Genomic DNA, 15,464 nt, shown 5'->3' with positions numbered 1-15,464 from the left:
AACCCAGGAGTGGTTAAGCTGCAGCTGCAGAACACAGGGGCCTCTCCAGGTGGAGGCATCATACTACATGGTCAAGACACAGGTCGGGTATTTGGGCCAGGAGCCCCTGAATCCTCAGTGTCGATGATGGCAGACTACAACACAAAACTTGTTCCAGGAGCTGATTCAAGGATTTGTTTGCAAAGAAGGCACAGCACTAAATATAACAGAGTGTGGGTGAACATCTCAGGCACCAGCGTGAGGTGCAAATGCTCATTTCTGCGCAGCAGGAACCATGGTCTCTCCTGGGGACCCAGGGTGGCCCCCATCTGGCCTCTCTGATCACTTTGTCCAGAGCAGCAGTGTGGGAAGGGGCACCATGTTGGATTCACAGCTGCCGTGCTTGGTGTCCCTGCCTTTTATATGGAAGTGGGCTGGGCCCCAGAGAGACTCCGTATTTTCCAGCTACAAGATGATGGGGAAGGAAGAAGAATGCCGGCTTTGGGGGCAGATCCTGCCTGGAAATTGGGCAGAACACAGCCGCAAAAGAGAGAAGCATGAAACAGATCAATAAAACCTCTTTCTGCATTGAAGGCTGCCCCAGAGAAAGACCCTCAAACACCATGGGTGCCTTCAGTTGGCCCCTGCCTTCCCTCTCCCTTTCCTCCTGCTCTGTTCTGTCCTTCCTCCCTTCCTCTTTCCATCCCTTTCGCCTTGACTTTTGGTCTTTAGATGCCCAGGGCAAGACACGGGACACAGGGCTCCCCTGTGAGACCCAAGCCATGGCGCCTGCATCCGCCCCCGCAATGTTTTCAGATACAGTCTCTGTATTAGTCTGTTCTCATGCTGCTAATAAAGACATGCCCAAGACTGGGTGATTTATAGAGGAAAGAGGCTTAATGGACTCACAGTTCCACGTGGCTGGGGAGGCCTCACAATCATGGCGGAAGGTGAAGGAGGAGCAAAGGCATGTCTTACATGGCAGCAGGCAAGAGAGTGTGTGCAGGGGAGCGGCCCTTTATAAAACCATCAGATCTCATGGGACTTATTCATTATCATGAGAACGGCACGAGAAAGATCTCCCATGATTCAATTACCTCCCACTGGTTCCCTCCCTTGACACATGGGAATTATGGGAGCTACAATTCAAGATGAAATTTGGGTGGGGACACAGTCAAACCGTATCAGCCTCCAAATCTCCCAGGACACTTTGGGTTTGCAAGATCTCCGGGCACCCCTAGGTGATTTCCAGACTTGGGAAGTTCTCTAGCTCCATCCATTTCTTTTTAGGCAGCAGAAGAGCAGAGGCAAGTCAGTGGGAAACAATCTCAGGAGTCTGGCAGCTCTGTCCCTCCACTGGGGTCCAGCCTTCCTGTTCCCCTTGCTGGGCACCCAGAGGATGGGCTGGTGGGCACACTGGATTGTCTACCATGCCTTTCCACATCACACTGGCTGCTGAAGTCAAGACCAGCAGGCAGTGAACTGACAGCAGGAGAATTTCTGAAGTGACTGGGTGTCACAGGCCACCCCACAGAGTCCGCCCGTTTCCTTTTCGGAGGGTGTGTGCCTGAACTCTCACCAGTGCTAGGTTTTGCCATGTGGCCTACACTCATCTTGAACTCCTGGACTCAAGCAGTCCTCCTGCCTTGGTCTCCCAAAGCACTGGGATTACAGGCATGAGCCACTGCAGTGCTAGGGGCACTGGTGAGAGGTGAAATCAGTTCGGGCAAATGGATCATCACTCCCAGAAGACTAGAGGGGACATAACAAAGGCAATATCTGGTCTTTATTCCTGGTTCTGTAACAAGGAGGAGCTTCTAAAAGTCTCGCAATTTCACAAATGCTAGTAATTCCCTGGTTGTATAATGAGGTGATATTTGCTGTTTCCTAAATGGCTTCAAGATGGGGCTGGTCACCAGAAACACCAACCATGTCATTAGGAGGTTGGAATTTCAGGCCAGCCTGACCTCTGGGGAGGAAAGAGGAACTGGAGGTTGAATCTGATTATGTGGCCAATGACTTAATCATACCTATGCAATAAGACCCCAGTAAAAACTCTGGACATCAAATGTCTTAGTCTGTTTGTGTTGCTATCACAAAACAACATAGGCTGGGCAACCGGTAAACATTTGTTGCTCACAGTTCTGGAGGCTGGAAGTTCAAGATCAATGCATGGCAGATTCTGTGTCTGGCAGGGACCTGCTTTCTGGTTCACAGACGGTGCCTCATTACTGTGTCCCCACATGGTGGATATGTTCACCAGATTCCCAGAAGCTTATTACAAGAGACAACTTCTGAAACATCTTCATTGTGACAGAAGTTAAGAGGGACTATGTTGGTTCCTGGATTATTGCATCCTAGCTCTGAAGGTTCTCAGGTCCCACAACTTCTAATTCCTCTGAGAATCCTGCATTTCTTCCATCCCACTGACCATGACCAAGGGCCAACTCCCACTGCAGAAAACCAGGGTGTGCTGTGTTTCAAGATTATCGCCTTCCACTAGGGTAAAATCCCCAGTCTTTGAAAAACCTTTTTCTGCATCTCAAGTTCCTTTTTGAACCGTCTGTTTCCATGAAACATACGATCACAGCTCATAAATGCCTCAATTCTCCGATGTAGCATGCCTTGCTGAATTGAAAACAAGAACCTTTTTGATGTCCTGATGTTTCATCTAATTGCTAAATATTGTTTATTAAATACAGAAGCCAAGCACTCACTCATCTGCTTCTAGTCAATTAATAAGCATTTCGGTCCCATAAAGAGTGCATGATTAAATACGTACATCAGGGATTTTAATATGCATCTGCCTAGTGAGATGGATTAACCCACCACTGAAATGCAACCCACTTGGGTATGTTATTGTCAGTGCCTGTTGTAAAGAAACCCAACAGCAGAAAAGCTGTGGTTCAGATTGATCACCCAACCTCGCTTTTTGCATACATTTCTCAGTGCAGCTGATGAGTATATTCCACCTGTCCCTGCAGCATCCATGTGAGTCCTGAGACTCCTGTTTCCTGCTCAGAAATTTGACTCATCGTAGCCTTCTTTTCTTCTTCCACCAGACCCCCGATGAAGGAGCATGGACTTCCATCTACGCAGCAGTCACCCCAGAGCTGGAAGGAGTTGGTGGCCGTTACCTATACAACGAGAAAGAGACCAAGTCCCTCCACGTCACCTACAACCAGAAACTGCAGCAGCAGCTGTGGTCTAAGAGTTGTGAGATGACTGGGGTCCTTGATGTGACCCTGTGATAGCCTGTCTCAGGATAGCTGCTGCCCCAAGAAACACATTGCACCTGCCAATAGCTTGTGGGTCTGTGAAGACTGCGGTGTTTGAGTTTCTCACACCCACCTGCCCACAGGGCTCTGTCCTCTAGTTTTGAAACAGCTGCCTCAACCTCTGCAGGACTTCAAGAAGCCAAATAAACATTTTGGAGGATAATCACCCCAGGTGGTCTTCAACCATAAACTTTGTGATTCCAAAGTGCCCAGTTGTCACAGGTGCCATAAATAATTACATTTTCCAACATAAATGTGCCATTTTCCTTGCCGCGTTAATACAACTGAGTACAAAAGTTCCAAGAGAGATGCTCTCTTTTCAGGGGCTGCAATGTCCTCTCTGAGACCTAGTGGTGGATGAGGGCTCCTGTTTGATTTTGTTCCTGTACTCACTCATTTTTCCAGAGACCCAGCTGTGATTCACACGTGTCAGACATGGGGAGGTGTGAGCCTTGCTTGCTACAGCCTGTAGGATGAGTTTGACGTGGCCAGCAGCACCATCTGGTCAACCTCATTCCAGAATGGCACAGTCACAAGTGAAGCATGCCACTGTCAAATCCGAGAATGTAAACCACTGAACAGCTATGGATCAAATGGTAGCCCTCAAAAGATATGTTCATGCCCTAACCCTCAGAACCTATAAATATTACTTTATTTGGAAAAGAATCTTTGCAGATAGAATTAAGAATTTTGAGATGGGTCATTATGGATCATCCCAGTGAACCTAATGCCATCACGAGGGTTCTTATCAGAGACAGGTAGAGGGAGATTTGAGTACAGAAGACAAGATGTTCATGTGATGATGCAGACAGAGACTGGAGTGATGCCGCCACAAGCCAAGCAATGGCTGGAGCCACCAGGAGCTGGGACAGGCAGGAAGGATTCTCCCTTATACCCCTCAGAGCAATCTCGGCCCCTCTGACATCTTGACTTTAGACTTCTGGTCCCCAGAACGGAGAGAGAATAAATCTTTCTTGTTTTAAGGCTCCAACAAGTTGGTAGTCACTTGTTACAGCAACCACAGGAAATGTATACAGCTTCTGATACTTCTGAAAACCTCACACAGCCAAAGGGTACATCCTTGGTATAGAGGCTCACTCTTACTCACCAGCCAGGCAAGGAAGGCTCAATCCTTTGGTGTTAGAGAGATAGATGTTGGGTTTTCAAATTTCAACATGGAGAAATCAGTCATTTGCAATGCTTTTGAGAAAGTACTGTGTATACCCTATGAGCCTGCACTCCTTATGTGTGAGACTGATGACCATTGGTTGGCTTATTATCCATTCCCCTAAGTGACAAAATCCCAGTGACTATTCAAATCCAACATTAGCTCCTGGCATGCCTGTACCTTAGAATCACAACCAGCTGCAATTCCAGGATGGAGTTCAAACTAATTGTGGGGGCATGTGCTTCTTACATGACTGCTAGATTGTTCCCAGATGGGGAAGGTTGCCCTGATAAGCAACTTAAATGAAAATAATAAATGTATTGTTTGGCCTCTTTAAAAAAAAATCAGTCATCCTCCGGGAATGGGTTTGTCACCACAGATGGTGATTTTCCTTGGTAGATAACCAGGATGCCTGGATTTCTGTTGTTCCTTTACAGAAAACCAGGAATTTTATGTCATGGACCCACTAGACAGGGGACCTTCCTTGGTACAAAAGGATAAGAAATGTGGATTTGTTCCCTGGGATATTCACGTTAGATGCTTACTACATCATCGGTGTAAGGTCAGCCGAGAGAGAGGATGAGGAGACCTAAAGTCAGGCAAGCAAACTTTACTGAGCTGCTTGGCTGCTCCACCACAGTTAGTGGAGGCAGCCCCGCATACAGACTATAGCAGGGTTTTATAGGGCCAGAACCAGGTCGGGGTGGGGGAGCTGAGTCGAGGGTGCAGGAGGACTGGGTTGGGGTGGGGGAGCTGAGTAGGGGGTGCAAGTGTCTTGACCGCATCCTGGAGATGTTTTTTACCAGCTTTGTTATGCAAGGTTCACAGACATGTTAACCACATCCTGTAACTGTCTGGACAAACAGTTACTGGAGGGGTCAGTGAAGGGGGGGGCGTTTGTCTTTAGCCCTGGGGGAGCTGTGTGGAGAGTGCAAGGGACTGTATTGTAAGGCCTGTGGAAGGGGAAGGGAACGGTCTGCTGGTTGGGGTGACCCTAACAATCGGTATGCTTCTGTTTCGGGCAGAGCTCAGACCTCAGCACCCAGGACTCTCAGTGCAGAAAGAATGAGCTCAAGCCCCTTCTGCAGAAAGATGCAGTCTCTGTGCAGAATGTCTGCTTATATCCTGAGACCCTTCATAGGAAAACCATGAATGATACAACCAGACTAACAGGCCAGGAAACAGCCTCCGGGAAGGAGAGGTTGCCAGAGGATACAAGGAACAATGAAACTTGCAGGAAACATGCATGATATTCACCTCCCTAGTGTAGCTGGACTCATGGTGCTGCAGGGAGACGTGAAGCCCAATGGTGAGAACTTGCAACAAGATTTATGGTGCAGGGGTCTGTCCCGCAGACCCTGACTAAGTGATGGGTGAATGAAGTACATTGACACACAGCTATTCTGCTTTGCCAGTTTGGCTGAGCATCCAAGCCACTTAGTAGCAGCCGTGGCCTCGATCAGTCAGCAAGACTTGCATTTATTCAGTAAAGATTAATTGACAAAGGTTGTGAGTCAACACCACTAGAGGGAAATTGACATTGCGGACCTCCCTAAGTAGAAAGCAATGAAGCACCTGCCATACATAAAAGGTTAGTCTTAGGACCACATGAGTAAACAAGTTAGTTAGAGACACTCCCCACATTCCTTTGCTTCTACTCTAATTTATTTAACTAAAGGTAAGGGGACTAGGCTGCCTTCAGCCAGGTTTATTACTGAAGTTATACAAACGCTCAGGCCTTCCCAGAGGGTTTGTGGCTACTATAACTAAAATTTTCCCCACCAGCCTGACTAACCCCCCACATCTGGATCTGTAGAGGCCCCAACATCACATCTGCCAAGCTTCCCGTGGGGCTTAGGTCTCTGTGTGAAGATGATGTCGATGGTCCCATTAGATGGCTGTGTGTTCAGACAGCCCATTGCAGGTTATGACATTGATCAGTTTTCCAGGTCTGCTGTAACAAGTAACCACAACTAGGGACCTCATGACAAAAGGAATTATTTCTCCTCTCCCAGCTCTGGAGACCAGAAGATTGAGATCAAGATGTCTCAGGGCTCTGCTCCATCCGGAGGTTCTAGGGAAGGATCAATTCCTGCCTCTCTTAGTTCCTAGGGGCTCCAGGCATCCCTTTGACTTGTGGTTGCATCACTCCAGTGTCACATGCGTGTAATCTCAGCTACTTGGGAGGCTGAGACAGGAGAATTGCTTGAACCCAGGAGGTAGAGGTTGCGGTGAGCCGAGATCACGCCATTGCAATCCAGCCTGGGAAACAAGAGTGAAACTCTGTCTCAAAAAAAAAAAAAAAATCCTTATTTCCAAATAAAGTCTCATTCCCAGGCTCTGGGTATTATGATATAGGCAGATTTTTTTGGGAGACCACAGTTCAGTCCACTACAGTTGCGTCCAGTTCCATCCAGAGGCTCGAGGAGAGGATCCTTCCTGCCTCTCCCAGCTCCTGGGGGCTCCAGGCATCCCTGGGCTTGTGGCCGCATCACTGCAGTCTCTGCCTCTGTCTCCACGTGGCCTTCTCCTCTGTGTGTGTGTGTCTTCTTCTGTCTCTTAGAAGGAAGCCTGTCATTGGATTTAGGGCCCACCCTACTCCAGAATGATCTCATCTCAAGATCTTAACTCATTGCATCTTCAAAGATCCTTATTTCCAGCCAGGCACAGTGGCTCACACCTGTAATCTCAGCACTTTGGGAGGGTGAGGTGGGCAAATCACCTGAGGTCAGGAGTTCGACACCAGCCTGACCAACATGGAGAAACCCCATCTCTACCCCATCATTACAAAAATTTTTAACCCCATCATTACAAAATTCTGTAATTTTGTAAAAATACAAAATTAGCCAGACATGGTGTCACATGCCTGTAATCACAGCTACTCGGGAGACTGAGACAGGAGAATTGCTTGAACCCAGGAGGTGGAGGTTGCGGTGAGCCGAGATCTCGCCATCGCAACCCAGCCTGGGCAACAAGAGTGAAACTCTGTCTCAAAAAAAAATCCTTATTTCGAAATGAAGTCTCATTCCCAGGCTCTGGATATTAGGATATAGACAGATCTTTGTGGGAGACCACAGTTCAGTCCACTACAATTGTGTCCAGTTCCATCCAGAGGCTCTAGGAGAGGATCCTTCCTGCCTCTCCCAGCTCCTGGGGTCTCCAGGTGTCCCTGAGCCTGTGGCCGCATCACTGCAGTCTCTGCCTCTGTGTCCACGTGGCCTTCTCCTCTGTGTCTGTGTGTCTTCTTCTGTCTCTTAGAAGGACACCTGTCATTGGATTTAGGGCCTACCCTACTCCAGGATGATCTCATCTCAAGATCTTTAATTCATTGCATCTTCAAAGATCCTTATTTCCAAATAAGTTCTCATTCCCAGGCTCTGGGTATTAGGGTATAGACAGATCTTTTTGGGAGACCACAGTTCAGTCCACTACAATTGGGTGCAGTTCCCTCCAGAAGCTCTAGGAGAGGATCTTTTCTGCCTCTCCCAGCTCCTGGGGGCTGCAGGCATCCCTAGGCTTGTGGCCGCATCACTGCACTCTCTGCCTCCATCTCCACGTGGCCTTCTCCCTGTATCTGTGTCTCTTCCTGTTTCTAATAAGGACACTTGTTATTGGATTTATGGCCCACCTGGATAATCGAGATGATCTCATTTCAAGATCCTTTACTCAATGACACCTGCCAAGACCCTTTCTGTGAATAAGATCCCATTCACAGATACCAGGGATTCGGCCTTACTCATATCTTTTTGGGAGACAGTATTCAATCTACTATTGGCCACAGGGACCAGATGCCATGAGAGTGCGGAAAATATTCTTTCCATTTCTAGAGACCCGGAAAGCCTCGGAGGTGGATAGCTTCTGTTATCTACACCCCAAGTTTCATGAGTCCGCACCTTGTGTAACTCACACAGGGTCCCCACGCACGGAAGGGCGCCATATTGCTTTAACTGTCTGCTGCCCCCACCTGGAAATTGTTAATTAGGTTTGAACAAGGAGTCCTTCTTCTCATTTTGCACTGAGCTTGCAATTGGTGTAGCCATCTCTGCTCATGCGTCTTCCCTCTTCAAGGACAGGCAGCAGGTCTGAAACTGGACATCCCCAATCCCCAGTGAGCCTTGTGTAAAACCACTGGTGAGCTCAGGCCTCTCACTATCTGTGACGGTCTCCCCAGATATCCAGGAAAGCTAGTGGGCTTTTGATGCTCACTGGGCCAACCTCTGAAAATGGCTGACGGTCAGCCCCATCCGCGAGAAAGTTCCGCACTTCATTCTTCTGGTCATCAGCATTTGTTTTGAATTCCCCAAGTTGTTTTGCTTTCTTTTCCTGACTTTCTTTTTCTCTCTTTCTCCATCTTTCTTTCTCCTTTCTTTTTCTTTCTTTTTCTTTTGCTTTCTTCCTTTCTTTCTTTCTCTCCTTTCTTCCTTCTTTCATTCTCTTTATTTTCCTTCCTCGTTTTTTCTTCTCTTTCTCTTTTTCTCCCTTTCTCCTTCCTTCCTCCTTCCCTTCCTCCTTTCCTTTCCTTCCTTCCTCCTTCCCTTCCTTCCTCCTTCCCTTCCTTGCTTCTTTCCTTCCCTTCCCCTCTTTCCTTCCCTTCCTCCTTTCCTTCCTTTATCTCCCTCCCTCCCTCCCTTCATCTCTCCCTCCTTCCCTTCCTTATTTCCTTCTGTTATCCCTCCCTCCCTCCCTCCCTTCCTTCCCTCCTCCCTCCCTTTCTCTCTCTCTCCTTCCTTCCTTCCTTCCTTCCTTTCTTCCTTCCTTCCTTCCTTCCTTCCTTCCTTTCTTTCTTTCTTTCTTTCTTTCTTTCTTTCTCTCTCTCTCTTTCTCTCCTTCTCTCTTCTTTCTCTGTTTCTTCTTTCCTTTTTTTCTTTCTTCCTTTTTTTTTTTTTCTTTCAACAGGGTCCCACTATGTTACGCAGGCTGGAGTGCAGTGATGCAATCTCTGCTCACTGCAGCCTCGACCGTCTAGGCTCAAGCAACTCTCCTGCCTCAGCCTCTCAAGTAGCTGGGACCAGAGGCGTGCACCACCACGTCTGACTCTCTGTATTTTTTTAATAGAGACACGGTTTTGCCATGTTGCCCAGGCTGGTCTTGAACTCCTGAGCTCAAAGCAATCCACCTGCCTTGGCCTCCCAAAATGCTGGGATGACAGGCATGAGCCACTGCGCCCGGCACCAGGTCATGTTTTTTTGTTGTTGTTCAGCCAAGTTTGAGATTCCCTGAGCCAGGCAAATGTCAACTGCAGTTTCCAGCCCTCAGCATCTACACCTCTGGCGTCTTTCATACAGGATCATTTCAAACACCTTGTACTGCCCAGAGGTTCTGCTAAGCCGTGGAGCCCAGACAGATGTGTTTCTGAATGGGAGTGACTTCCTCCCTTAAACCAGGATCGCAGCACACGTTCATCTGAAAAGTGTTTCCAAACAGCCAGGACTATGCACCAAATCTTCAGTTCTAAAAATATCTCCACCTCTGTACAGTTGCACATCATCCAAGAGCCTTTTGCAGCTTGAAGCTCTTGCAAGAAGTGCCAGCTGCTCTTTTATTTTTAATTTTTTATTTTATTTATTTTTTTAGAGGATTCTGACTGTTTCGCCCAGGCTGGAGTGCAGTGGCACAATCTCAGCTCACTGCAACGTTCGCCTCGCAGGTTCAAGTGATTCTGTCACGTCAGCCTCCCGAGTAACTGGGATTACAGGCGCCCACCCCCACGCCCAGCTAATTTTTTTTTTTTTTTTTTTTTTTGTATTTTTAGTAGAGACGGAGTTTCGCCATGTTGGCCAGGCTGGTCTCGAACTCCTGGCCTCAAGTGATCACCCCGTCTCTGCCTCCCAAAGTGCCGGGATTACAGGCATGAGCCACCACGCCCGGCCGCAGCTGCTCTTCATCATCCTCATAAAGGTAGTTCCAAATACAGGCTCTGGATGGGGTGACAGGATGTCTCCTATCTCCTAAAGCTGACAATTGATATCGCTGACTGAACAAGCACTCTGGAAAATGACAGACACCGCATGCCCCAGGCTCAGCAGATGAGCTGTGAGAGCAATCTGAATGTTGTACGACTCCAGCCTCAGACTATTCCTCTGTGTTTCATGGTAACCCTTATGTGACCGTTCCTCCCGGGGAAACCAAGAGCGTGATTCTGGAGAAGTTCACCTGTGTTCCTTGATACCTGATTGTGCCATTTCCTGGACACTGTGCAATTTCCTGGAGACACTTCCCAGCAGGGGAAACTGCGTGGATTGTTGGGTGAGTAGCATGTGTGCCATTAGAGCTCTGTATGAACCAGGAGGAATGAGTTTCTTTTCTTTGGCAAACCTTGATTCAATACTTGGACCTAGAGCGCATGGATGTCCCAGTGAAGCTACTCTTTTATGCCCTTCCAGTAGCCATGAATAGGTTTTATTCAGGTCCAGCAATGGATGGGACCATCTCATTCATTCATTCATCCATGCATCCGTCCATGCATCCATCCATGCATCCATCCATCCATCCATCCATGCATCCATCCATCCATCCATCCATCCATCCATCCATCCATCCATCCATGTAGTCATGTTTTCAGTAAATAAGTGTTAAGTGTTATACCCAAATACTGGGACTCGAAGTCGGAAGAACAGGGCTTGTGTCCTAAAGGAGCTGGAGGCTGTAGTCAACAGAGGAAGTCCCCAAAGATAGCAGGTCCTAACAGCCTGGAAACTGGCAGTATTGTCTCATGTAGTCACAGGGACTTTTAGCAGGAACATGTGCAGTCAGCAAAGGCTGGTGTGTGTCTTTTAGCGGGAATGTGTGCAGTCAACAAAGGCTGGTGTGTGGGGAACACATCACAGTCTAGATGTGTGTCTGGACGCCACCTTGATTTTGAGAGTGTCTTTGTCATGAACATGTGGTATCTCTCATCTTGGCTGTTAGGAGAAACTGTCATAGAAGGGACACGCCACATTTTCAAAGGCAGGACAGGTTGGGGGGCTGGACCGCAGACATCAGAACTGATCCCCAGATCACAGAAGGTGCATCATACCCATTTCTCCACTTGGGCTGGAACTGGGGAGGTAGCAAGTCTTGCATCAGGTGCCGTAGTGAAGTCATTGCGTCTCTATCTTTCCAACTCCTCATCTCCTCATTAGCAACGACCAGGCTAACAGCCGTCCCCTCTGCACCCAGTTTTGCTGAGAGCAAAGCAAGACTGATGCATTCTGTCAGAGCAATGCTCAGAACTAAATAGATGCCAGCCATGGTTTGGTGGTGGGGCTCTGGTGTCATTTGTCACTGAAGCAGAAAACTCGGTTGAGGTTGTGTTTTCTGCAGTTCGGGCCATTAACCCAGGCATCCGGGAGAATATCTGTACGTAGAAAAAAGCTTTGGAACTGTGGCCTCTGAAGCTGTCTTTGTGAAGCGCCGTCTCGGATTCAGGAATAGACATTTTACTCATCATTGTGTTTATCGCTTACTTATCATTTTTAGTTATTGCTGTTTTATCCTCTTATAATTCTTTGCCTTCATTCTGGAATATGTTATCTATTTTCTTGCCTCGACACATGCCATCTTTTTTTGTTTGTTTGTTTTCTTCCTTCTAATCGTAACAAATGTATTGTGAACTCATTTTTTTCCTGACCCCTGGGGCTGCATTTCATAGACTTAGAATGAAGTCGTTGTTTTCATTTTGCCTGATTTGACCAATGGATGAAGAGGGTATTTTAATATTTCCAAAGGTGTAGAATTAAAATTAGTGATTGTTTTTTGCCTTTTTATTTTTTATTTATTTATTTTTTTTTTGAGACAGAGTCTTGCTCTCTCCGCAAAGCTGGAGAGCAATGGCACGATATCAGCTCACTGCAAGCTCCACCTCTGGGTTCACGCCATTCTCCTGTCTCACCCTCCCGAGTAGCGGGGACTACAGGCACCCGCCACCATGCCCGGCTAATTTTTTTGTATTTTTAGTAGAGATGGGGTTTCACCATGTTAGCCAGGATGGACACGATCTCCTGGTTTTACAGACTTATGGTTTTATAGACTTATGTTTCTATAAATTGAAATTTCTATAAATTGAAATTTTCATCATGTTATGAAATGTAATCTATGTATCCTGTCTTTTGTACAGAGAGTTCTGGAAATCTCTGTCACTCTCTGCTTTAGATATTTTAGGGCTGCAGTACTAGAGACCTACAGGTTCATGATTATACTGTCTTCTTGGTGTAATGCTTCTTTTATTACTTTGTTATTTTATTATTATTACTGTAAAAGATTTAGCATCCCAGCTACTTGGGAGGCTGAGGCAGGAGAATCGCATGAACCTGGGAGGCAGAGGTTGCGGTGGGCTGAGATCACACCACTGCACTCCAGCCTGGGCAACAAGAGCGAAACTCTGTCTCAAAAAAAAAAAAAATAGATTTAGCTTTGGTTCTTTGATGTTCTATCCTTAACTATCTTTTATCTGATATTTACCATCAGATAGTTCACAAATCCACTGACAATTAGATATTAACATCTTTTTATATCATCTCCTATTTTTAATTGACTACTGCTATCGACCGAACATTGGTGTCCTTCCAAATTCCTTTGTAGAAATTGTCATCCCCCCGAGGGGATGGCGTTAGGAAGTGGAGGCTTTGGGAGGTGATGGTGTCATGAGGGTGGAGCCTAATGAGGGATGGAGCCTCATGCATGAGATTCCTGCCCTTATAAAAGGATGATGAGCTCAGAGTGAGCTCACTGTCCCACTGCCTTGTGAGCACACAGGAAAAAGGCAGCCAACTGTTCACAATAGCAAAGACTTGGAACCAACCCAAATGCCCATCAATGATAGACTGGATAAAGAAAATGTGGCACATATACACTATGGAATACTATGCAGCCAGAAAAAAGAATGAGTTCATGTCCTTTGCAGGGACAGGGATGAAGCTGGAAACCATCATTCTCAGCAAACTATCACAGGAACAGAAAACCAAAGACCGCATGTTCTCACTCATCAGTGGAAGTTGAACAATGAGAACACATGGACACAAGGAGGGGAACATCACACACCAGGGCCTGTCAGGGGGTGGGGGGATAGGGGAGGGAGAGCATTAGGAGAAATACCTAATGTAGATGACAGGTTGATGGGTGCAGCAAACCACCATGGCACGTGTATACCTACGTAACAAACCTGCACGTTCTGCACATGTACCCCAGAACTTAAAGTATAATAAAAAAAAATTAAAAACAAAGAAAAAGGAGGCCAAGAAGAGAGTTCTCACCAGGAACCAACCATACTGGCACCCTTGTCTCAGACCTCCAGCCTCCAGAAGTGGGATACAGGAATGTTAACAGTTTAAGCTTCCGAGTCTATGGTGTTTTATCCCAGCAGCCTGAACTAACACAGAAATTGTATGCAAAGACATGTAAATTCACATGCAGTTGTAAGAGGCAGTACAGAGTCATCCCATGTACCTTTACCAACCTTCCTGCAATTAGAACATCTTGCAAAACTCCAGTAAATCACTCAACCAGATACGGACATTTATACAATCTGACCTGCTTCTTCAGATTTTCTTTTCTTTTTTTTTTTCTTCAGATGGAGTCTCACTCCATCACCAAGCTGGAGTGTGGTGGCGAGATCTCGGCTCCCTGCAACCTCCGCCTCCCGGGTTCAAGCGATTCTCTTACCTCAGCCTGCTGAGTAGCTGGGACTACAGGTGAGCCCCACCATGCCAGGCTAATTTTTGTATCTTTAGTAGAGATGGGGTTTCACCATGTTGGCCAGGATGGTCTCGATCTCTTGACATCGTGATCCGCCTGCCGCGGCCTCCCAAAGTGCTGGGGAATACAGGCCTGAGCCACCGCACCCGGCCGCCTTTTCAGATTTTCTCTTTTACTTGTATGTGGGTGTGGGTGTGTTTCCAAGTATTTCATCGTATGCAATTAAAAAAAATTTTTTTGCACTTTGGGGAGACCGAGGCAGGCGAATCACGAGGTCTAGAGTTCGAGACCAGCCTGACCAACGTGGTGAAACCCTGTCTCTACTAAAAATACAAAAATTAGCTGGGCATAGTGGCAGGTGCCTGTAATCCCAGCTATGCGGGAGGCTGAGGCAGGAGAATCACTTGAACCCGGGAGGTGGAGGTTGCAGTGAGCCGAGGTCACACCATTGCACTCCAGCCTGGGTGACAGCGCAAGACTCAGTTTCAACCAAAAAAAAAAAAAAAAAATTGAATTATTTTTAAAAATTGTTGTGGGTCCATAGTAGGTGTGTATATATTTGTAGCTTACATGAGATGTTTTGATACAGGCATGCAATGTGTAAAAAGCACATCATGGAGAATAGGGTGTCCATCTCCTCAAGCATTTATCCTTGCGGTTACAAAGGGAGTTGGAGTGGGGGAGGTGGGGATGGTTAATAGGTACAAAAATTGGAAAGAATAAATAAGACATAGCACAATAGGGTGACTATTGTCAACCAACACACGCACACACACACACACACACACACACAGTTCCTGCTTCAATGAATGAAGTTTTTTTTGTTTTTTTTTTTTTGAGATGGAGTCTCGCTCTGTTTCCCAGGCTGGAGTGCAGAGGCGTGATCTCAGCTCACTGCAACCTCCGCCTCCCCGGTTCAAACGATTCTCCTGCCTCAGCCTCCTGAGTAGCTGGGATTACAGGGACCCGCCACCAGGCCTGGCTAATTTTTGTATTTTTAGTAGAGACGGGCTTTCATCATGTTGGTCAGGCTGGCCTCGAACTCCTGACCTCATGTGATCTGCCTGCCTCGGCCTCTCAAACTGCTGGGATTACAGGCGTGAGCCACCGCGCCCAGCTGATGTTTTTGTTCCATTTGTTCAGTTTCTCTTCCTGATTGTTCTTTCATCTATTTCCCTTTCCACTGGTTCCCTTTAATTTACTCCCAAACTAACATCCCCCCACCAAGATAACCAACATCAACACCATCCTTCCCCACAAGAAAGGACCTTGACTTCTGCCACTCCCACACCACACAGTTTTGTTTTCTGCAGTTTCAGCTCTGTAGTATTTGGGAGGAGGTGGCTGACAGAGCACAGCAACAA

General features: G+C 47.0%; 1 protein-coding gene across 6 annotated transcripts in view; it reads left to right on the top strand.

The window, feature by feature from the left end:
* DHRSX (dehydrogenase/reductase X-linked) overlaps positions 1 to 15,464 on the top strand; it is a 342,796-nt gene that overhangs the window by 295,586 nt on the left and 31,746 nt on the right. For 4 of the 6 annotated variants that reach the window (XM_054676437.2, XM_063804758.1, XM_063804756.1 and 1 more), the window contains one exon: positions 3,042 to 3,511. The exons of 1 other annotated variant lie outside the window; for it this stretch is intronic. In XM_054676437.2, coding sequence (XP_054532412.1) covers positions 3,042 to 3,230 — 189 coding nt within the window. In that variant the 3' untranslated portion in view covers positions 3,231 to 3,511. Of the gene's footprint in view, positions 1 to 3,019; positions 3,512 to 15,464 lie in introns of those variants that run through there. One more of the 6 variants, XM_054676438.2, reaches the window with a different exon arrangement.

The sequence above is a fragment of the Pan troglodytes genome, chromosome X (assembly GCF_028858775.2).
Source record: "Pan troglodytes isolate AG18354 chromosome X, NHGRI_mPanTro3-v2.0_pri, whole genome shotgun sequence".
Taxonomy (NCBI): Eukaryota; Metazoa; Chordata; class Mammalia; order Primates; family Hominidae; genus Pan; species Pan troglodytes.
The sequence above is the reverse complement of the archived record's forward strand: the minus strand, read 5'-3'. Positions and strand labels throughout refer to the sequence as shown.